The sequence below is a fragment of the Ailuropoda melanoleuca genome, chromosome 15, assembly GCF_002007445.2.
Source record: "Ailuropoda melanoleuca isolate Jingjing chromosome 15, ASM200744v2, whole genome shotgun sequence".
In the NCBI taxonomy this organism is placed as follows: domain Eukaryota; kingdom Metazoa; phylum Chordata; class Mammalia; order Carnivora; family Ursidae; genus Ailuropoda; species Ailuropoda melanoleuca.
The window spans coordinates 85,474,303-85,497,713 of NC_048232.1; the positions used below are offsets into that span (position 1 = coordinate 85,474,303).

General features: G+C 58.0%; 1 protein-coding gene across 1 annotated transcript in view; it reads right to left on the minus strand.

Moving 5' to 3' along the window:
* The window catches only part of SCUBE1 (signal peptide, CUB domain and EGF like domain containing 1), a 137,364-nt gene that overhangs the window by 43,566 nt on the left and 70,387 nt on the right, over positions 1 to 23,411 (minus strand). Inside the window, exons 5-7 of the mRNA XM_011230029.3 lie at positions 20,944 to 21,069; positions 16,780 to 16,896; positions 14,090 to 14,179 (exon numbers count right to left, since the gene is read on the minus strand). Coding sequence (XP_011228331.1) covers positions 14,090 to 14,179; positions 16,780 to 16,896; positions 20,944 to 21,069 — 333 coding nt within the window. The remainder of the gene's footprint in view (positions 1 to 14,089; positions 14,180 to 16,779; positions 16,897 to 20,943; positions 21,070 to 23,411) is intronic.

The window sequence follows — 23,411 nt, forward strand, 5'->3', positions numbered from 1 at the left end:
CGGGCCTTCACATCCCCGGAGGTCCCGGTGGGACTTGGAATCTTGGCCTTCCAGAGCTGAGGGGCCTTGGCACCCACTGGGCAGGTGGAGGCCAGGAAGGGGCTGGGGTCAGCATGGAGAGTCACCTACTCTCTAGCCTCTCCCCTGCATTGTGCCACTTTTAATCTATGTTGCCCTAAACGATGTGTGGTGCCTAAACATTAGGTACTGTGTGAGGGTCTCTGGGCCCCCAGGGAAGGCCCCCCGGGCTGTTCTAGGTGCCGATCCCTTCATCCCACAGCACTTGGTTATGGCAGGTCACCTGCTCCAGCCCCAACTCAGCCCTCCAAGCCTCATGTCCCCTAGGCTCTTAGCAGCTCTGTGAGGCGGCTCCTGCCCCTTCCACCTCCCTGGCAAGGAATCTCCCCAGGACTGATTCCGATTTCAACCCACCTGACAGGCTGAAATCTCCAGCCCCGGCCCCAGGACCCCACAGTGCCAGCAGGAACTACACTCTCCATACTCCGCCCTGATGGCTCCTGTTCCAGCGCTCCCCGCCTCTGAGCTTGCTGCCCCCATCCATCCCCTTGCCTGGGGCCCCCAGGCCTAGTCTTGCTACTTCTTTAGTACCCGATGCCAGGCCCTGTGCTGGGCAGGGGAGAGGGCAGTGGAGTGAGCAACCAGCAACCAGCCTGTCCTCTATGCTGCCCGGGACACTGCACCTGCCAGGCCCCCAGGGTCCCCTCTACAGCACAGGGTTGGTGGCTGTGTCATTCTGAGGTTAGCGGAGGTACACAGCACAGTACGATACACGGAAAGGAGGATGACAAAGTCTACCCAGTTCTTTGGGCTCAGGTGGGGGTCGGGGACCGACGTCTATAGTTACAGGATGGGCCGGCCTGGGTGGCACTGAGAGCTTTGTCCCAGGGAGTTTCCAAGCAGAGGCTGCTGGGAGCTGCTGAGGGAGCTCTTGGCCTTGGATGGTGATCAGCCTTGGTCCGTCCCCCTGGACCGCTCTCTCTGCCTCAAAAGGTAGCCTCGCCTCTCTGTTTGCCAAGACTAGAGGCCACCCAGGTCTGGTACTGGGCCACCATTGTCTCAGGTGCAGAAACCAGACAGCCTGTCCTTTGACTGTAGGATCACCCGAATGCAAACAGCAAAGACGAGCTGGAGAGTGCAGTGGTATGGTCTCTGGCACTCGGGTGGGGGATGCAAATGGGGTCCTGCGGGCGGCCTGTGAGGCCACACCCCATCCAGAAGCACACGCTGCCAAGGGAGGTTGGAGTCCAGGTGCCAGACCTTCAGGGCTGTGAGGGGGAAGAGGGCAAAGCCAAACCCGGAGTGCTGTCCCAGGGAGCTGAAGACTTTCCTTCTGGACTCCGTGAGCCCTCTAGTCTCTCTAAGAGAGCTACCGGGTCTTTCTAAAGCCTCTCCTCTCCCCCTGGAGTAAAAGGGGAACAAAACCCCGCGGGGCACTGCCCTCTACAGCCCACAAAGGATCTTCTCATCCACTGGCCTCACAGCAGCCCCAGAAGTTGGCTTCTTTTGCAGGCAGAGAAACTGAGGCTCAGGGAAGTTAAAGAACTTGTCCAGGCAGGATTAGCTGCCTATTGTGAGACCCCGTGCAAAATAAAACGAAGGGCCCTTGCTCAAAAATTAAAAATTTCAAGACAGAGGCAACCAAACACTCAACCAATTGGGGGCCCTTCTGAGGGCAGGGCCTGGGGCAAGTGTACAGGTGACCTGCCTGTGAAGCCAGCCCCATGTCTCAGGCCCCTCAGGTATTTAGAGAAGCCAGTATTTGAACCCAAGGTTGTGGGACTCCAGACGGAGGAGTGAGCCAGACCAGGCCAGAGAGCCAGGTCTTTGTCGGGGGTCCTTGAACGGCTCACAGTGGGGCAGCAGAGATGGGCACTCACGGTGCCTAGCCTCCTTGCCTAGCAAGGGGGGAGAACTCTTACCCCCATGTGGCCAGGCTGAAGGCGGGGGAGGCTGGGCATGAGGTGGGGGTTAAAGTGGGAAGGGGCCTGGGAGTAAACCCCTTTTTAGCAGGTGGAAAAACCCTAGATGTGTCACCAGGCTGGTCTTTGGTCTTTCCCCTGGGGCATTCCTGCTTTGGGCCAGGCCCTGCCAGGGACACTGAACACAGAGGCAGAGCAGATGGGAGCAGGGGAGGCCAGTCCTGACTTGGACAGTGGGCTGCTCTTTGAGTTGGTGCTGCCTGTTTGCTCTGCCCTAGGTCCCGGGCAAGGTCTGGCAAGGCCTCTGAAGGACAGTCTCAGTCACAGCACAGGGGCTAAGACATGAGGTGTGGTGTCAGAAAATGGGATTGCACACCTGGCCCTGGGACCTCGGGCAAGCCCCTCCACCCCTCCAGTCTGAGCTTCCTGACATGCGATGCAGAGCTCGTGCAAGGCCCAGACCAGTGTGGACATCACAGTGCTTTGTGAATTGTCACAACAGTGACCACATGCTCACTCTCCAGCCTCTGCACCGAGAGACTGAGCACCCAGTCAGCTGCTGACTCATCTGAGCTCCTGCTCTGTGTGGGGCAGGTGTGCCTCCGAGAGTCCCTGATGTTCTGGAGATCTCAGCTAAGCAGGGCAGCAGATGGGCTCACTGCTCTAACCACCAGTTTGGGAAAGACTCCTTGGTGCTGGGTCGCTGAGAGATAGCTGAGCTAGAGATGGGTCTGACACGGTTAACTGTTTATCAGGGGAGACAGAACAGGGCCCGGACTCTGCCTTTCTCACAGGAGTCTGGGCCCCCCTCCCCCGGATCGCCCCATCACATCCAAGCACAGCCCCACAGATGGCTCCCTTGGCCCAGGTTTGTGCACCCCTTCCAAGTTCTCCCGAGCCCTGCCGGCTCTCCCAGGCTTCTGTTCAGGTGGTTGTCTCCCCCAGAGACCACTCACTCCCCACCCCAGGAAGAGCTGTGTCAGGGTGACCCCATGCCCAGCACAGAACCTGTTTCTGCTGAAAGAACAAGCCTCTGGAAGAGTGAGGTGGGGCCTGGCAGGGGGAGGGTGCCTCCGCAGAACCCGACAGCAGAGCACCTGTGAGTCTAGCCGCCGCAGCCAGCGGCACGGGCACTGGGCGAGGCGGAGGCTCACAGGAGCTGACTGTAGGCGTCACCTGGCTGACAGCGCCCTGAGAACTGGACGTGGGTCCAGAGGCCTGATGCTACACTTAGTCCCTGATGTGCTGAGGGACTTTAGGCAAAGGATCCTCCCGTCTCTGGGCTGTGGCCTTCTCCCTATGGTGTGACTGGGAATCCCAGGCTTGTCTACAGTGCAGGTGTCAGGCCGCACCCCAGAGGCTCTGATCTGGTGGCTGGGGTGTGAGCCCTGTGACCCACAGACACCCTGTCAGCCCGGACATCTGCCCCGTCCCTTGAAGGCCTCACCCTGGCAAGGGAACAGCCCAGAGCTCTTGCTGCAACCTGTCTACGCCTTGGTCAGGGCTGGCCCACCTGCCCTTCTGCCACTAAGATCAACTGAGGCCAAACAGGAAGAGGGTTTAGCCACTGGCTCTCCCAGCCCAGCCACAGGGTCTCTGACCTTTGATCTCTCCTCCCTCAGCTGATTCCTGAGACTTCCATAGCTCCTATCACTTTGGATTAAAACCCATGCTCCCTGGCAGAGCTCGGCACACTGGTCCGGCTCTCCCTCACTGCCCATCCCTTTGTGCCAGCCCCACTGACCTCCGGGTGCCCCTGTGGCCCGTCACGGGCATTGCCAGCAGGCTGATCTCCCTTACTACCCTGGCACAGTGAGGTTGGTCCTCTTCTCGAAGTCCCTTGGGCAGGTGAGAAGAGTCAGGCCTCAGGCTGATAGCAGAAGCCGCTTCCCCAGCCACTCAGCAGGGAGCGGGGGAGCAGGGCTCATCTCTGGTGTGCCTGTCACCTCTGCTGCTAACCATACCACCTCCCCCTCTGCCTGGACCCCCTGCTCTGCCTCGGCTGGCAGACACCCACTCCTGAGAGCGGTCTGCAGAGTGGCTCTTGCCTGTGTGGGAAGATGCACCGTGAGGGCTGGGCACTGGCTGACTCTGCCCTAGGAGCAGCCGGGACTCTGAGTAAAGCTGGGCCCTGGGGGGCACGCTGGGGAAGGGGGCACATGGTGCCAGAGGCAGGGCAGTCGTGGAGGTCAGGTTGAAGCCCCAGTAGGGAAGGGGTCCTAAGCCGGGGTCTGAGGGGAAGTGGGAAAGGAGGCCTTGGAAGCCCCGCTGGGCACCCAGCACTGCTCTCAGTCATATCTGAGGCCAGCGGACCCCTTGGCCCATGGTTCTCAAAGGGCTGGCCCGACCCTGAGGCAGCCTTGGTGGGCTCTGGATTCTGCCCTTGTAGCACGTAAGTGAGCGACTATGAGACCCACCTGGCTCCTGTGCGGACTCTGGCCCAGCTATGTGGAAGGAACAGGCCCTCAGGCCCGCACCACCCACCAGCTCCATCTACCTGGGACCTGGCCCTGCTCAGGGCAGTCTGCTGTCAGTGTCAGTGGAACTGTCTTCTGGAGGCACTGGGCAGGCTCATGATTTCAGGGGCAACACCCTCTCACGGGCCTGCCTGGTGGGTGGGATTTCCACACCAGGAGAGGACAGTGACCTGAGGGGACCTTCCGGACCTGAGGGGACAGTGCCTGGCAGACTGTAGCAACAGGGGTGGGAACCGAAGGCAGAAAAGAGGCTGACCAGGAGTGAGATAAGCAGACCTTGGGGAAGTTTCTTCAGCCGAGGTTTTATATTAACATAGGTGGCAGGAGCAGAGCCACAGCTGCGAGCCTTTTCCTGGCCTCTGGCTCCTGCCTTTGCTTGGGCTACTAAGGGAAGGGGCGTTGAGAGCAGACAAAGTGGGGCTCACATGCACCCTCTTGTTTGAGGCCATCCTCAGGAGGGAGGGGGTGGGATCATTATGACCACTGACTAGAAGGCTCATGAAGGCCCAGTTGGTGACCCTTCCTTGGCACTGTCTTGCCGCTTCCACCACGTGGGATCATGGAGGTTTGGGGGTCAGACCCTTCTCAGAACACCCACCACCAGCAGCTCACGCTCTCTGAGCACTCACAGGCCAGGCGCTGTGCGTCACCTGCTCACCCTTCCCTGGAGGGAGTGTGGGGTGGCGTCGTGGGAAGAGCAGGACTGTGTGACGCTGGGTCAGCTGCTCATCCCAGAGCCTCAGTCTCCTCATCTGTGACCTGAAGGGGACCCTTGCAAGTTGCTGGGAACATTTCCATGTCCAGGTACACACAAAGACTCAGCCCAGAGGCTGCTCAACAGAGGGGAGCCTTGTTCCAGATTCCTGATGGCTGCTGGGATTCAGGGAAAGACAGCTCAGAGGACAGCCTGGGGCCGAGGGAGGCAATGCCCAGCATCCATGCACCCTATCCCCCTTCCTACCCTGTGACTCCTGGGGGCCAGTGAAGCTGGCACATGGATCCTGCCCTCCCTCTAAGAGCTCCGGCCTATGAGCTGGGCAGACCCCACGGAAGGCTCCAGACTGCAGCTGCCTGGCTGGCCTTAGAAAGGCACTCATCCACCCTGATGGTTCTTCAGACCCCCTTTCCCACGGCACCACTACCTCTGACCTGACCAAGGTCAGGCAGGCCCCAGGCTTCTCGCCTCATGGCCGGGGCCCAGCATTCCGAGTGCCCTAGGAAAGCCCCAAATGGCCTGGGCAGGAGAAGGTGGAAAGAAGGAATGGAACATGACTGGGCAGTGCCATGTGCCACATGTAGGCCCGGCGCCCCACAGCAAGCATCTCTTCCGAGCCGCTTCAGAGTAGAGACTGTTGGCCCCCTTTTGGCAAAAGAGAAAAGCCAGGCTCAGAGATGTGTGGTACGCCCACCTGGAGATGACGCTAGTCACTACAGAGGTCAGGACAGAGCCCAGGTCTGCCTCCAGAGCCTGGGCCCAGACAACAAACTGGAAGGAATCACCACCAGCAAAACTCCAATCAATGCCTCTAAGAACAAACATATAGTTCTTAAAACAAAGGTACAGCCTGGCTGAGCAACCGGGAACCACCCCAACTTCCTTGGCACACACCCGAAGTCTCGCTGCAGGAAGCCCTGAGCTCTGGCTATTCCTTGGTCAAGAGTCCACTGCCAGCACCTGGTCCACAGCCAGCACCGGGCTGCCCTTGGTCGGAGCTACCCAGCCACCCTGGAGGCAAGGGTGGGCCTGAGCAGCGGTGCAAACCACAAGGGAAGCTGGACCATCGCCTGCCCAGGTGGCTGGGGTGGGGGAGGGCGTGGGGGACTGACTGGGGCTGTTGGCCACTTAGTTTCTGTACACGGGGGCTCCTCTGAAGACTGCAGATGAACGAAAGCTTGTACTGGTAAAATAAAGATGCCCTGGACTCTGGGGCGCCTTCCATCCGTGGCTATGGAGTTTAAGCTCCAGACCTTCCTGAGTGTGGCAGGGCATGGAGCCATGTCAACCGGTAAACACATCAGGAAGTGGGCCATTAGGCGGCAGGGGGCACTGGGGTCACATCTGAAAGGGCTTTGGGACCCATTTGGACCAAATCCTGAGGGGCCAAAAAACCTAGGAAAGGGTGAAGGCTGGGGACAGGGTGTTGAGGCCCAGAATGTGGGGGTCAAGTGTGCCCAGCTGCCAGTGGGATGGGGCAGCATGAGGAGCAGTGGGGGGCAGGCTGCTTCCTACCTGAGGGGCTCCCCTTTACTTGCAGCTCCCTGAGGGGGAGAGCTATGTCGGTGGGAAGCTTCGGCGGTGGTGCAGGGCAGGGGCCGGCTGTGTGGGAGCACAGGCTCTAGGACGGAGTCACAGGGAGGCTCGAGGGCCTGCCACAAACCAGGAGGCATTTTGCACAAAGCCTGGGAGCTGGGCCAACCACTGGGAATTGCCCAGGATGCTTCCACAGGCCGCTGGGATTGAGAAAGCACTTGCCCCAGGCACCACTGTCGCAGCCGACCCTTGTCGCAGCCCGACGCTGGAGAAGCACAAGTTGCTTTTGAGTTCTGACAGGGGAAGGGACTTGCCGGGGCCATCGGAGGGGAGGGAGCAGCAGGGCAGGCCAGGTGTCCCCATGCCTAGTTCACTGGTCCAAGCATGGGCTTCCCCAGGGAAGCCATGAACACCCACCTCTGAAGAGCCACGTGACCCTGGCTAACCCCTCACCTCCCCGAGCTGGGCCACCTCTGCCAGGGGATGAGGACGGCACTATCTCCCTCAGTCCTCAGGGGCCACCCCACCTGCCCGTCTGACCACATCGCTCTGTAACACCATTTCTGGGCTCCCTACCCTCTGCCTCCAGCTGCACAAGCACCCCGAGCCCGAGCCACAGCTGTACCACCACGCACCGGCTTCACGCCTTAGGATTCTCTACTAGCTGCTGTGCCTCCAAAAGCCCCGTCTACCTCAAGTTCTGAACCCCGACTGGGCCTGAGCCCACGTATCCTGCTCGGTCTCCCAGAGCCCACCACTCACACAGCAGCAGGGACCCCCCCATCTGCAGGCTTCCCTCGGGGATCTGCCCCCAGAGTCTGAGGGAGGGCTTGCCCACACTGACCTGTCTGCAGCGGGGCAGGACACCCACGACCTGTACCTGTCCACCTCCCCTCATTCTGGGGGCTGACAAAGTGGCGTTTGGACGTATGCCTTGGGTTAGCTGTGCCCACGGAGGGGACATCTCTTCTGGTTTTTATACTTTATGAGATGAACACATAGGCTGGTTAGAAGCAGATTCAAATTCATTTGAGGCCCAGAGAGAGGGGAAAGCTGTAAGGCCTCAGGCTCCAAAGGAAGCCAAGGGGCTTATGGGCGAGTGCTCTGGGCCTCTCCTGGGCAGGGGCAGGACTGCTCCCTCCAGCCAGGCTCAGGCCTCAAAAGTGCCAGGGCCCAGGCACCAGGAACCCTGGTTCTGCCCAGACTCACGGGAAGACTGGGGATGAGTCACACCCCTCTAAGCACAGATTCCCTCTGGGCCAGCCAATCCCTGCCCCCTCTTGTCTGACAAGCCCTGCCTAGCACCCTGCCTCCACCCTACACTCCCCCTAGACTACTCAGCCAAGGCACCATGACCCACCTCCTTCCACCAGCCCTTAGGACATACGTGGGGTGTGTGTGGGGCTAAACTGAGGGCAGGAGCTCAGGACTACAGCTGGGGTCCCCAGCTGACGAGAGACCAGACACACTCGGCACCAGTTCATAGACAGCAGTGAAGTCTGACCAGCCTGATTCTTCCTGCATGAGAGCCCAGTGCCTGGAGCTTGGCCCAAGGTCTGCCCAGCCTTTCCCTCTGGCCGGCCTCCTGCTGAGCACCTGGCCTGGGAAACTGCCCTGTCTCGTCACCTCCCTTGTCTCAGATCTGCCAGAGCCCCTTCCCCCTGCCAGGCTTGCCCAGGGTTCAGGATCCAGATCTGCCCTTTCTCTCCCAGCTGGACGCCTGCCTGTGAATGGCAAGCAGCGAGGCCCCACTCAAACCCATGCACATCCTCCAGGAAGCCTTTGTTCATGCTCTGCTCCAACCAGCCTTCCCCGTGCTCCTGTTCTGGGCCAGGTCCTGTGCTATGTCCCCAGGGGCCATCAGAGCTGGCACAGACTTGGCCTCTGCCCCAAGTCGGGGAGTCCCAGGCTTGGGACAAGAGAGGGTGCTGGTGGAGGAGGGGTAAGAAGCGGGGATGGGGTGGCAAAGAAAGTCCAGTTAGGTGTGGACAAGCCTCTGGCAGGTAGAATGTGTTGGATCGCACCTGGGTTAAGAGTGGTGGGGGGCATGGCCTATCAAGGTGGGGAGCTACACGTGCAGGGCTTCTAGGAGGAGACTTCTGGGAGGGGACTGATGTGCAGGTCTGGAACCAGGGTTGAGGGGGGGTGGCCTGGGAGGCTGAGGAAATCAGGAGAGGTCCAGGGACCCTGGAGATGGTGGCTGTAGAGAAGAGCTGGCAGGTGGGCAGCCCCTGGGGGGACAGAGGAGTGGGGAGCCGGGGAGAAGGAGCGTGAGTGTGTGTGGCATCAGCTGGACCTCTCAGGGAGGTTGTATGGTTAAATGAGGCTGGGGAAAGCACGGTGCTAAGTCTGCACCCCCCAAATGTCAGCCATGACCACAACTGCCCTGCTTTCCCAAGTCCTCCCCGCCTTCCAGGTCTCAGCCCCTTGGCTCCATTCCTGGAGCTCTCTCAATGGCTCCCCTGTGTGCCAGGCCCTTCCACACTTTCACACCACCCCCTGGGAGCCCCGATAGGTCAAAGTGTTATGGTATCATGCCAACTCAGGAAGGGAAGCCTGGCTCACAGGTGGAGGTGTTGGGAGATGGGCAGGTGCCAACTGTTGGAATGGGGGGTTCCTAGTACCTTTTTGGGCCTCTGTGTCTTCATTTGTAAAACAGGAATTGCTTTAGCGCCAACCCTCAGGGTGGCTGGGAGGTGAGTGAAGGCTGGGACAGAGCACGGCCCAGAGAAGCTGGGTTCCAGGCTAACTATTGCTGTGCTCACCGGACCTGGAGCACCTGGCTCCCCTGGGCTCAGGGGGACCCCTAAGTGGGCAGGCTGTGAGGACAGATTCCAGTCGGGAGGGCAGACTCATCCCAGGCTGCTCAGCTCCTGACTCAGGGCCCTGGGCTTGGGAGTCCACAGACCTTGGACCCTGGCGTAGACCAGCGCTCACTGATTGTATGGCCTGGGGTGTGCCTGTCCCCTTCTCAGGGCCTCACTTTCCTCTGTAAGGTGGGGACAGCTGCCTCACAGGGCTGCGGAAGGCTCACTGGAGAGGGCTGACTGGAAGTCCCCTTGCAGACTGTCAAGAGGCCTAACTGCATTGTGAGGAGGAAGAGTCCTCCAGAATGAGTGGGCTGACGTGCACTGGGGCTGCCTGAGGAAGCGGTGGGCGCCCACTCTCGGGGGGGGGGGCCTGCAGAGGCAGGGGTGGGGCTTCCTGCACGGACCAGCGCATCCCACACTGCCACCCCCAGCCTGTGCCTGGAGACTGGTGGACGGGGACAAACCAGTGAAGAGGTTGGATGTGGGCTCTGCCTCTGGAGCTCACAGCAGCCCCCTGGGAGGTTCCTCCCAGGCCAAGTTTAAACCATCTGTTCTCAAGAGAATAAGAGCCCCCTAAAATGTTTTTATCTTAGTCCCCCATGACCCTACATGGCAAAAGGGACTTGGCAGATGTGATAAAATTAAGACCCTTGAGATGGGAGCTTGTCCTGGATCATCTGGATAGGTGCAATGTGGTCACAAAATTCCTTAAAAGTAGAGGAGGGAGGTCAGAGAAAGAGAGCCTGATGGAAGCAGGGTCAGAGAGATGCAATGCTGCTGGCTTTGAAGACAGGAAGAGGTCCCAAACCAAGGACTATGGGTGGTTCTAGAAGCTTCCAGAAAAAAATGCAGCCCTTGCTGACACCTTGATTTTAGCCCAGTGAGTCCCAAGTCCAACTTTGGACCTACAGAAGATAGTGCATTTCTGCGGTTTTAAGGCACGAAGATTGTGGTACCCTGCTAGCAGCGACAGGAAGCTAACACAGCATCCGTCCCACGCACACTGTGGGAAAGGGACTGACTGAAATGTCTCATCAGTCCTGCTATGAGTGGGGACCCAGGGGCCTGTGGTAAACTTAGCTGGGTACTCAGGGGTTTTGCACAAATAAATTGGCCAGACACTTGAAATTTACCACCCCAACCCTCAAATCCAAATATTTTAACTGATTTTAATGTAAATCGGAAATCCGTTACATATTTTGAGCTTCTTTAAGCCCCTGTTCTTAGCCTGTGCTCAGTGCCTGCGGTTATTATAAATGGCAATTGCTGGGTGCAGCTGAGACCCCCAAGGCTGGGCAGGGCCATTTAGCCCTGAATGGCCCCTGGCTGCTCTGCTACAGACCACCACCCTGTTCTGTGACACAGAACAGGGAGTGTCACCCTGGGCCTGCAGGACCAATGTGTCACTGATGTGGTCACTGTGGGGAGCGACGAGGATGGCGTGCACTCATGGGGCCTCGCGGGGCTGGCAAGCGCCGCCCTGCACTCACTCGGTCTTATCCTACCCTCCCTAAAAACAAGCCCTGTTGGCACAGGAGATAACCAGCATCTCAGGAATGGAAGACACCTGCCAGGACATCTCAGCCACCCGGTGACTGCAGCACACATGCCCTGCTCTGGCAGAACCCTATACTGTGACTACCCTAATGGGCACTGCTCATAGTAGACTGTTCTAGGGCATCCGAGCCCCGCCCTCCCTCAGTAGTCGCTTGTCTCTGCCCTCTGACGAGGAGCTGGCCAGTGCAGCAGTCGAGGGGGGCACAGACTCTGGAGCTGGGTGGCCCAGGATCTGACCTTGCTGTCAAAATCCTCAGGATTTTGCCTTCCTCATCTGCTCCTCTCCTGGGCCACAGAATGAGATGCTTTCCCCTCTGCCAGTCCTACCCCATCCCCTCCAAGGGCCTAAAAGAGGGCTCATGTGGCCCAGCAGCCACAGGATCCACTGGGATCAACTGCCTGTGTCCCCTCCCACAGGCCACAGATGCTGACCCAACTCTGGTTCCCCACACCATCCAGGCTGCTCTCTCCATGCAGGGCTGGGCTCCGAATGTCATGCCCCCGTTGTGCTCTGACCAGCATAGGGCACAATGGGGAGTCACCTCCCTCATTTGCCATACCTTGCCTCTATTAATACAGCCTGGGAGCAGCCATCCTCACCAAATGCTACTAGTTAGAGCTTGAAGTCCAATGGGATCCCAAGTCTGTACCACATGGGCTGTTCTCAGAGAAGACAGGTGCTAAGCATTGTGAGCTGTCGAGAAGGGGGTCACCAGTGCTCTGGGTGATGCCTTTATGGAAGCCCCTGAGGATGGCTGCTTAGCTCTGGGCGTGGGGCCTCAGCCCGTGCTATAAGTGTTGTAGGCAGACCAGAGGAGGGACAGGTTTTTTTATGCCTGTGGGACAGAGTGGGCTCTAAAGGGATGCATGAGATTTCTATAATCAGAGAGGTGGGAATTAAGGCAGGCCAACCATCATCCTTTTCCTTGGTCCCTTCCAAGTCCCCAAATCTACTCCCCCAACTCTGCCTCTCAAACCCGGGGCGAGGGTAGCTGTACTCTCAGTTTGTCCCTTCTCACCTCCCTGACCCTGCTCCAGGCTATTACCCACGGACTCTAATTAGACAAAGCAAGTCGACAACTCTTCTCTCCACCTCGCCATCCACTTGCTTGATGCCAGTTCAGTTCAGCCCTCTTCTGCCATCACCCTCCTGCTGGGAGGGGTACAGGGCCTCTAGGGGCCGTCCAGTTCCTGCTCCTGCCCTGTTCTGGCGCACCGGTCTTGGGCAGCAGTACTCCTCTCCCAGTAAGTGAGGCTGAGGGGCCTCAGTGTGGCCTCAGAGCACCAGCAGCTCTTAGGTTCCCACCACCTACCTCCAGCCACCTTTCTGACTCATACCTTCCTGGATGGTAGCGGGCATGCCTGCTTGCTGAGGCCCTGAAGCCCACCCCCTGGCCATTTCCAGCCCTTCCCAGGCCAATCCAGACAGCCCAAGTCAACATGACAGTCCTGTCCCAAGAACTTGTGGAGAGGGGACTTCTGGACAAACCTTGTCCCATCTGCTCGTGTGACCAGAGATGAATCTTCCAGACTCTCTGAACCTTAGTGTTCTTGTTTGAGAAACAGGGCTATGCCTGTCCTGCCCAGCATGGACTTCAGGCTGCACAGAGCACCACCAGCCAGCCCAGATCTCCTTTGCTCCTCAAAGCCCCACCGCAGAGACAGGCTTCAAGCCTAATCCCCAACATAAAAGGCTATATTCTTCCTGTGATTCCACTTATGTTTCCCTTTTCCCTAGGTGCCTGGACTCCTTTGAGGTCCATCTGAGGAGCACAAAAGTAGGCGACCTCTCTGGGACCCCATGGCTCTGACTTAACGCTGTGACCCTAATGCTTAGGACGGCCCCCACAGCCATGACCTTAGGGCTAAGCTCAGCTGTGCAGGGTAGTATGTGACCATGGGCAAACCAGGACACCCCAGTGAGCCTCGGTTTCCTCCTCTAGGACATGGGAAATGTACCACCTGGCCCCACAGCTCCCAAGGCTGGTATAACCTATCAGAATGCCACAAAGGTTGTGACAATCCCAAGCCACCCTACAGCTGTGTTTCAGAGGCCTGGGCAGCTGGCACCATCCAGGGCCAGCAAGCATGGAACCGTAGAACTAAGGTGCAGACCTGCCCTGCGGTTCTATGAACTGAGCTCTATTGGAGAGCAGCCATCTCCCCATCCTTCCCTTTCCTCACCCTACCCAGGCTCAGCCATACCCGCAGGCCTCCCAAGTCACCCTGAGCAGCACCAGGGGTTTCTGGGCAAGCCTCCCTAGAATCTGGATCCAGCCCAGGCCAGTGTCTGGAGTGTAGCGGACATCACACCTGCCCCTGCACCCTGCTCTGAGGCAAGTGGGTGCCTGAAGTGGGACCAGGGAACAGTGGGCCAAGGCTGCCCACTTACACCCACTTCAGGCTGGGTCATTCAGAGGCAGAAGCCATGGGGCCAGAAGGGGCTGAGTGAACCTTGCTTTTACCTTGGGCCTGCCAGATGGCCTTAAGAGTGCCCTCCTCTATGGGTAGCACATTTTCCAACTACAAAGCAAGTCCCAAACCTAGCTGTTTTTTTTTTTTTTTTTCCCCACCCTGGATGTGGCTTCTCTCCTTTGCAAGGAGACGGAGAAGGGCCATGCTGCCTGAATCCCTGCTCTACGCTAACACCCCCGCCCCCCTTCGCTTCTGGGCCTCCGTGTTGCCTTGCTCATTCATCCTGCGCACGTATTGCAGGTAGAGGGGTTCAGAGCAAACGGCTCACCCGCAGAAGCCACCAGACGCTGGCTCTGGGACCTTCGCTAAACACACACAGATACACGTGTTTGATGAAGGGAAACTTTAACAGGGAAAAAGTCACTTCCCACCTGGAGCGGAGCCCCCCCAACTCACACACGGCACGCTGCACAGATAGCACCCCCCAAGCACACCCCACGTGCCGGCACGCACACACGCACGCACACACGCACACCCGCGCGCCGGCACGCACGCACAGCCCGACACAGCAGCACGCGCATGCGCACACACGCAGACAAAGGCGCGAGCACAACAAAGGAAGTGGAAGAAAAGTGTTACCCATGAGGAGCCGCCGTTTCACCCGCTTGTCCACATCAGCTACTGACGTGGCATTGAACTGAGAGCGCTCAATTGCAGCCTCATCCTTCTCTAAAACACAAGTAAGGGACAAACACGGAGCCGGTGGTTAATGACAGCCCACTTCCCGCGGCCCAAGACAGTCAGCCTCTCGGCGTGGCGCACACACAGCCAACAGAGCATGCCGGGCCGGGCGTCTGCGCCGAGGGGCGAACCCCGGGAGCCTCCAAGGTGGTGTGTTTGGGGCAGGAGGCAGCAGGGGTGGGGGGTGCAGAGCGGGAGACGACCACACAAGGGCACAGGTGGGACGCAGGGCCCAGCTGCGGACAGACGGAGGCGCGGCTGAGGTCAGAGTGACAGACCCAGCTGCGGCCCACGCGCGCAAGCACACACACCACCCCAGCGCGCAGGGAGGCGTAAGTGATTGCAGACGCCCCCCGCTCAGGCTGGGGAGGCAGGCACAGGACAAGGCACAGGACAAAGGTACAGGGCCATGAGGTCCGGTGATGGCTGTGCCTGGACAGCAGACGCCCTGTGTCAAGGGCAGGAAAGGGTGTCAAACACTCATGCAAAGTTAAGAACAAAACATAACGGAGGAACAAACATACAACAATGGATCCAGTCGAACAGACAGAAAAAAACAGGGGCTCGATTTGGGCAGCGCTGGTTGCCTGCTTGTCTATAGAGGACTGGAGCAAGACAGTCAAGTGCTTGATGAGGGCTGCACAGAGGGGTCAGTCATTTTAGGAGCGTGCGGAGAGGCGGGCAGGCGGCCAGGGAGCATTCTGGCCGCTGGACAAGATGCTTGGCCAAGATGCTGCCCGTGGACGAGCACGTGAGGTTAGCTGTTTGGCGGCCCTCTGCTCAGTGGGACGTGCGGAGACATTCGTTCCCTCTCAGACGGGGAACCTCAGCAGCAGTGAGCAGAGGCAGAAGGAAGGTTCTCCTGGCCAGCAGAGGGCAATGGCCCAGGAGCTGGGTCTGGAAGAGGGTTTCTAAGGGGAGGGGAGAGGTGGAGGGGTGAGGGAAGTTCCATTAGAAAGTAGATCCAAGCAGGGAACTTCACATGCAGCAGACACTGAAAGATAAAAAAAATGAGAGAGGACGAGTCAGGTGGACAAAGACAAGATGTGTTAGACGAGGCTGGGCGTGTGTCTGGCCGGCAGCTGTGCGCACTGGTCCCATGGCCGGCAGTGGCGGCTGCACTGCAGACACAAACAGCGAGGGAGACCCAGCAGACGAGACAGGAAGGGGCCGGTGGGCCTGGGAGGCCGCAGGCATGACAGTGGAGACAGGGAGAGAGAGGGGAGAGGAGGTTCTAGATGGGATCAGGCTGCAATAGAGACACTGGTCTGAGACCAGGTTTGCTTTGAAAAAAAATTTTTTTTGGTTGTTTGGTTTGGTTTGGCTTTTGGCTCTGAAAATAATTAATGAACGTCAGTTATCAGACAAGACAGGCAATCAGGGACCATCACCAGAAAAGCAGGAGGAATGAGATAAAATGAAACCGAAACGGCTGTCTGAGAGGAGACCACATAGAGGAAGGGGAGAACCACGCGGGCAGCAGCTCCCGGGACAACAGTTGGGACTAGGGTGAGACGCTGGTGGCCTGCCCAGGCCCTGGCGCCCCTGAAGTACGAGGGAGCAGTCACAGGGACAGAATGAGACAGCAAACTCTGGCTTCCCGGCTTTGCTTGCTTGCCACCCTTTTTTTGTTACTTGAAAGTCCCTCCAGAAATATCTTCAGAGTCGGTAATAAGAGATGGGGCCCCCCATTAAAAAGAATAAATATGGTCACTGACTGTGGCTTCTCAACTTGGCCGACATGGAAGAGAGATAAAGCAGAGGATGAACAAAGTTGGATGGGTACCAACTTTGAAATTCTTTTTCTCAGTTCAAAGATATGCTGTTATTTTTGAGTGGGGAAAGAAGCTACTACTGATTATGGCATGAGGTAACCACAAATATTCTAGCTTCTTCCTGCAAATAAGGACCAGGAGGAAGGAGGTGACAAAACTCAAACTGAGACTCCATGACACAGGTGAGGTGACAGAAGGGGCATCAGTGGAAAGAAGGGACTCTAGCTGGGAGAAGAAGTCCGGCGAGAACCCCGTTAGCTCAGGAGTGGAAAGCAGTTAAGAAGACCCAGAGCCCCTTGGGATTCTTCCATCCAGTCTCCCCTGGTGTAGACAATGAAGACAAAGCCACTTTCTGAGAAAACCTCTTGGTTTTCCAGACTGGTGGTCAGCTCATGTTGCTAATGGGGCTGATATGCAGGTTAAATGGATGTGCCATGTGTTCCCAAATCAGGGGAAGAAACCCCTGTGCTTTAAAAACAGAAGCTGCCCTCCTTAGGCACCCCCCCAAACCACCCCCATGTTGAGGATGAGGACCCGCAGAAAACCCATAGTGACACGAAGGAGAGGTGCTTGGTCCTGGGTGGCTGGATAGCCCTGGATAAGTCTCTACAGAAGGTTTCCCGTGGGGATGTCTGCCAGCCCCATCAGTACCGTGGGATGCTCCTTTTCTTGTTCCCTTAAGCTTCCTTCTTGGAAACCGGGACACGGTGGGGCGGTGCCAGGGTGCTGGCCAACCTCAGGGCCACAAGGTACACCCTGGGGGGAGGCAGGGTGGCGCGAGGGTGCCAGCGCCTGGCAGAGGAGCGTACTTACCGATGCACGTCCGACCGTCCGAGTGGAGGGCGTACTTCTGGTGGCAGCCACACATGGGGCCCGTGTCCGTGTCCTCACAGCTGTGCTGGCAGCCTCCGTTTCCATAGTTACAGGTTACTAGTTAGGCCCAAAGTGTACATACGTGTGTATAAAAGGAATGATAACAAAGATGATTAGTTTATCGGTGTTGGTTGTTTCTCTTAAAGGATGGGGAGCAAAGTGATGGCATAAGATAATCAGTGAATAGGTGCACATTTTCCTGGATGTCAGCCCCTCCAGGGTCTCGGAGGGAATGGCTCGCTCCCTAGACGGGAACTGGGGTGAGACAAGAATGGACTTGGGTCGTGTGGGCTTCAAACAGAGTTGGCGCCAGCTGACAGACTCACGTGGTGTCAGGTGAAAAAAGGGAAGGGATAGATCATTTTATCCTCCCTAGGTCCCAGAGACACTTAGAAACCGCCTGCCTTGATGGGACAAATGTCTGGCATCCTCTACAAGGTGGGGGAGGGTGGCAGCGGGCCCATGCTGAGGGGCACACTCATTCAGTTCTTGTATAGCTTGCTCTCCTCTGCCCAGGTCTTGGGGGTGTGGAAGGGTGTCCCTGCAGAAGTCTAGTCTGCCCAGTCCCAGCAGCCATCTCAACCTCTGTCCCCTCAGAGCCCGGAGGCTCCCAACGCAATGTCCAAATAGACAGAACATATGCAAATTAATGTCATCTCACGTGCACTTTGGAAAATGACCTTTTGTTTAAACATGTTACATAGTTTGCAGTGTCTATGGCGTGGGGGAGCTGGCGCCCTTCAGCCCAGAATCTTAAAATGTTTCACAGCATCAGCAACCTGGGTTGGCTGAAAGGGGGCTGAGCAAAAAGGAGCCAGTCTGAAATAGGAAAAATGATAAATTCAAGCTTATTTAAAAGAAAACTGCTTGTTACCACATTTTAGGGTGAGAGGTATTGCTAAAGGAGATCCCAGATCTCTATGGGAGGGGTTCTTGCAGCCCCTGCTTTACTCAGCTAGCAAGACAACCCTGAAGATGATCAAATATGCAAAAATAAATCTCAGACCAACCAAGTTGAAAATTCCCAATTGGCAGTTGGGATTAATGTTGTTCTATCAGGTTGACCCATGAGCAGGACTGGGGCCAGAGGGAAGCCATGGGATGGCAGCTCCTGGAGACGGATCCCAAGCATTCCAGAACTGAGTCCCACAGCTGCCTCTCCCAGGTAGTGCTCTCACCAGGAGCACAGCACACGGCCTCCGGGGCCTCCATCCTGAGTGATGGTGGTGGCCCCGTCAGCCTGGACACACGCTGTCTCCCAGCCAGCTGAGGAGGACGTGAAGAGAGTGGTCCTGCTCAGTGTCCCAGAGGCTGTCCTCGCGACCAGAGAGAGGCTCTAGCGGGCTGCCTCTTCCACATGGAGCTAATGTCACATCGGCAGGAGGGGCCCAACTTCCGGGACGACCTGTCAAGGACCTGCAGAACCGCTTCAGGAAGCACGAAGGCCTCTGACCCTTTCTCCAGAGGAGCATCTCTTCTCCCAGTTTTCCCGGGGAGCCCGGCGGCCTGCAGTCACATTCTCTCATCTCTGAAACAGCTTGTCTCTTTGCCTGGAAGAGCCCCAGGGAAGCCAAGGGCATAGACTGGCAGGGATCTCAGGTGAGGGCAGAGTCCCAGGCACAGCCCTGCGTTGGTCTGGACATCACGTGCCTTTCCAGACTGAGAAAAGTCCTACTTCAGACTGGGCAGGGGTGGAGTGGTGAGGAGGCTGTGAGAACACTGCAGACAGTTCTCTCCAAACTCTGGGCTCCCGGCAATGGGCCATGTTCTGTAAGTGACTCTAAGGACTGTCTGAGGCAACCCGAGGGAGGGCCGTGCTTAAGGTCCCACACCCCCCACACGGGTTCGTGCATCTCATGGACCCCAAGGGCTGAGCTCCTGAGCACCTAGGGAGCCTGCAGCTTGTACGTGATAGTAGTACTGGCGCCCTGAGCTCTGGGACGACCACGAAAGGATGGAGAAAACCTCCTCTGGCCCTGGAGTGGGTCCTGGACTTTTGGTGCAGAGGCCCTGTGGTCCTGCCGGTCCACAGAGGCTCGCTAGGTCAGGCCTCAGCCCCCAACCCAAATCCAGATCTAGAATTTCCTAGACCTCAACTGGCCTCCAGGTCTATAGGGAGAGCCTCAGAGCTAACGTCACATGAACTCTGCATGTTGACTGCACAGCAGGAACCAAAGCTGACTGAAGTGACAGCCATCTTGCAGGACCTTCACAGGGGGCTGCTGTGCGCTCACCCGCTCCTTGGCCCCGGGGTTGGTATCGGATTCTCCACACAGCTCGGTGATTCCCAGCCACCGAGCAGAGAGGGCGGGGCTGCTCTTTCTTTCACCAGCAAACATTCGGGGCGAGGGCTTAGCTCTTCTCTGTCAGAGGTGGTGTGGGGCGGGGGGCTTCACCGCCTTGTCCCTGACTTCTCAGATCAGGTTGGCCCCTTGGGAGATGTTCTCTGAGCAAATAGTCCCCTTGCAGTGCTCGTCCCACATGGGTCAGTCAGTTCCGCCGCTGCCTGTGGCCTGCAGCTGTCTCCCCAGCACCCAGATCAGGGCTTGGCCAGTCTTGCTGAGTGAAGAAACACTCTTTACTTGTGGCTGAGCCTGTCAGCGAGCCTGCCTGCTCCACACATGCTTGTCCTTGGCTGTTGTCTGGAGGGCTGGGAAAGCTGGAGGTCTTCACTTTCTATTCTGCAGGGTGCCAGGTGGCAGCAGGGTTCTCTGAAGCTAAAGGAATCATCTGATGTAGAGCACGGGAAGGCTTGGCTGGCATCCTGGGGCTGGAGCTGGGCACTTGCCCGTGGTGACTGCATACATGCTTACCTGCGTGATCCCACGGGAAAACCCAGGAACAAAAAGGAAGGCTGCCCGTATCTCAGAGTGGGGGCTGCAGCATGAGCTCCGTGGAGACAGGGGCTGTGTCTACTGCATGTGGGTCCCCAAGACCTTGGTGACTGAGGAGAGCATGGGTTGGGAAAGGTGTGGCAGGTGCCCAGAGGAAGCCGATGACAACCGAGACAATAAAAGACGAAGGATTGTGAGCCATCTAGGGCCAGCTGTCTCTTCTCCACAGAATAAAGGGTGGAAAGCAAGGCCATTTTCTTTGTGAGAGCTGGGCAGCTCAGTCTCCCGTTTCAGGGGCGAGATCAGGGCTGCTTTCTCTACTGGGAGGTGGGTTCAGACTCCTCCACACCATTTCCCTGCATCGGAAAGCAGCCTGGAATGGAGTCCTTTTCTCTGGCCAGATGTGGGCAGGGCTCATACTGGTCTCCCTCAGATCTTCGTACGCACGAGCCAACACGGCACCAGTACAGATAGGCCAGCTGCCCAGTGAGCAGAGGCCACCCCCCACCCGTCCCCCACGTAGCTGCTGGGAGCTGGGTCTGTAGCTCTTGAGGACTCGTGAGTGTGTGCAGCCCCGGTCCGACCTTGTTTGCTGGCTCCCACTCCTCCTGGGGAGCTGGGTGACCACATTAAGAGGTTGCCTAACACCTGAGCTCTGCAAACTGACCTCCAGGCTGGTCCTGGATGGCACCTTTGGCCAGAGGCCTCATTCAGCCCAGCTCTCACAGACCATCACCATTTATGGTGGGCCCTGCAGGGGCAGACTGCAAAGTTCTTGATCTTTGACCCCGGAAATAAGGTCGGCACTGTCTGGGCTGTGACTCCCCACCCCACCCCTCAACCAAGCTCCTCTCCTTCTTTCTACCATGCTGTTTTACCAAGGGCTGCCCTGCTCCACCAAGAAGCCCGAGCTTGTAGGCCTCTGTGCCACAGCCCTCCATACCCACTGCAGAGCTCAGGCTCAGGGCCTACGGGTCTCTGGAGTTGGCGTTACAGTACGCACCGCAGGGCTACTGAGCAGGGTCCTGCTCTGGGGCTGTTGGTAGTGGTATGCCAGGTGGGGATAACGCCGTGCCTGGAGTTCACAGCCCCCATCCCTCATGCCTCCCCAGGCTTCTTCAGGGACCTTGCCCTTCTCCCCACCAGTAGGGGCTGAGAGCCCTCCCTGGGCAACATCCAGCAGACTGGACAGAACCCCTCCTCCGCCCCCCATTAAGCAATGGCAGGAGACGCGTGGGGATGTCTGACCCATTTGCCTCCATCTACCTACGTGTGCAGTCCTTCTGGTTTTGGGCAAGGTCAAAGCCGGGCCTGCAGTCACAGGCCACCCCACCTTTGGGCGTCTCCCGGCAGATGTGGGCACAGCCGTGGTCTTTGTTCATGCAGTTCATACCCTCTGGGAAGAGACAGACGAGAAAAAGGTAGGGAACCGAGGGGAGGGAAGAGAGAGAACATTTCAGGCTGAAGAGAGGCAGCCCATAAAACATCACCGTCAAACGCAGTGTTCCTGGGCTGTTAGCACGCGCACCACCCACACACACCGGGGTGTACGCATAGCCGTACACGTGGGGAGCTCTCGGGGAGAAACCAAGGACACAGTGCCCAGGTCTAGAGCCAGGCCTCACTCTGAGAACAGCGCTGTGAAAGACTCCAGGGGACCCATGGAAGAAGCACCCCTGCCCCAGGTCAGATCACAGAACCCAGTACAGCTCAGGGCTTTAGACAGTTTCCTTACTAAAGCAGGTGGGGGCGGCAGGTGGCACCTTTCTGTCTGCACAGGAATGGCACAGGCCCACTGAGACAGGCGGAGACTTTGGTTTCAGGCTGGGCCCGGAGGGGAGCACTGACGGGTCAGGGGACGGGGTGGGTGCCAACAGCCTGAAGCAAACGTGCCCTAGTGGGCACTGTCCATCCCGCACAGCCACCTCTCACTGCGTCCCTGCACAAGTCAGAGGCTGCCGTGCTGGTCTGTTGGACCTCAGGGCTCGTCCTCAGCAGCCCACAGCCATGCCCGGAACTATACACCCCCTCCCCCCAGCTGCCAGAGGGGTTCTCTTTCTGTCCCTGGTCACTGCGGTGCTCCCAGGACCCGTGGAACTCTCACTCCCAAATGCAGAGCCCTGCACGACCTGCTGCTGGCCTCCAGCTCCCCCCACACGCCCCTGCACCCCATGGAGCTTGTTCCAGGTCCAGGAGCACACGTGTCCCCACTTCCAAAATCTTAGCCCAAGATTCCTGCTGATTGGCAGGTTTCCTTTTAAAGGAAAAGGTCTGCCAACCTGGGGTACCTGTTTCTGCGAAGCCTCGTCTAAAAGGGAAGCCAGCAGCAGCCCTCCTTGCTGGATGGAGACTGCCCCAGGGTGCCACGACTGGGCTGCCCCACTGCCTGCTGGGGTCCCCACCCTCTAGCTGCAGTGGGCTGTTTTATCCGGAGCGCAGCCCACTTTGCCCTGGCTTAGCACACCCTTCCAGCTTGTCCTCCAGACTGGGCTCAGAAGCCCTGTCCCTCACAAGGCCGGCTCTTCCCTGTCTCCTCTCCTCCCGGGCTCCCCGAGACTCTACTGTAGCGCCAAACCCTAGCAGCAGCAATGTTTTGGGCACGTTCTGTGGTCCCTTGCCCCTATAAAGGCAATACCCCCTTCAGAGGTGGGGACACCAGGGTTAAGACACCTGCCCAAAGGCCCATGGGGCATTAAGAGGCACCACCAGGACTTGGACCAGTGCCTTGGACTGTAAACCTCTGTCCCGCTCCTGCCCCAGAGGCCTTGTGGAGTGCAGAGCTGGGCTTCCCTGGGTTTCCAGTGCAGGGACCATGGATCACATCTATCGAGTCCCCAGAGGTTTGGCCTTCAGTCAGTGCACACTGCGGTTTACACCCAAATGTGCTCTGAGGGCTCTGGCATGATGGGGACAATGAGGTCCCCCAGGCGGGCCGTGTGCCTCTCTCCTCAGTCATCCGTAGTTTCTGGGACACCCCCCCCACCCCAGGAGACTTGCTCTCCCCTCCCTGACTGCCTGGAGTGGTTCAGACCCCCTTCAGATGACCCCAGTTGATGTTTATCTTCCTGGTGATTTGTGAGGAGTTTCCAGAATTTATGAGGTCATCAGGGGTCAAGTGAGAGGTTGTAGGTCACAAGTCCATCAAGAGGCTAAAGGCAGATGAAAGGAAGAGCCGCTGTCCGCCCACACAGGGCCCTGAGACCTACTTCCATGTCTGGCCAGAGAGGAGCCAGCCCTGGACAGAGGGGAAGAAGCTACAGACGGGGACCCACGGGTGGCCTCTTTTCCCCAACGTGGCTCACCTGTGGGCCAGGACCAGCTCCGTCTTGACCCTATCCACTGTGAGCATGGGTGTGGGGCAACCGAGATCTGGCATACACTTAAACACACACACATCCCAGCAGCTACAACAAAGATTTTTTGTAAAGTCTAAATTGAAATGAAACAAAGAAATGGCACTGAGGGAAATCTGCATTGTGCTGGGCGTGCTGACCTCTGCTCTCACCTGGATTTTCTCACTTCCTCAGATCACACTGCTGGACTGATGCAGAGTGGGACCACCTACCCAACAGCCGACCAAACGAAGCACCTCGGTGCCAGGGCTCCTCCCAGGCAGCTTCCAGCTCATGGGGACAGATGCCCCCTCCTCTCACCGAATTCCACAAGGTTACCCATACACACCTGGCAGTGCACTGTGGGACACACAGTGGGGTGGGGGGTGGGGACGGGGCATGGGGG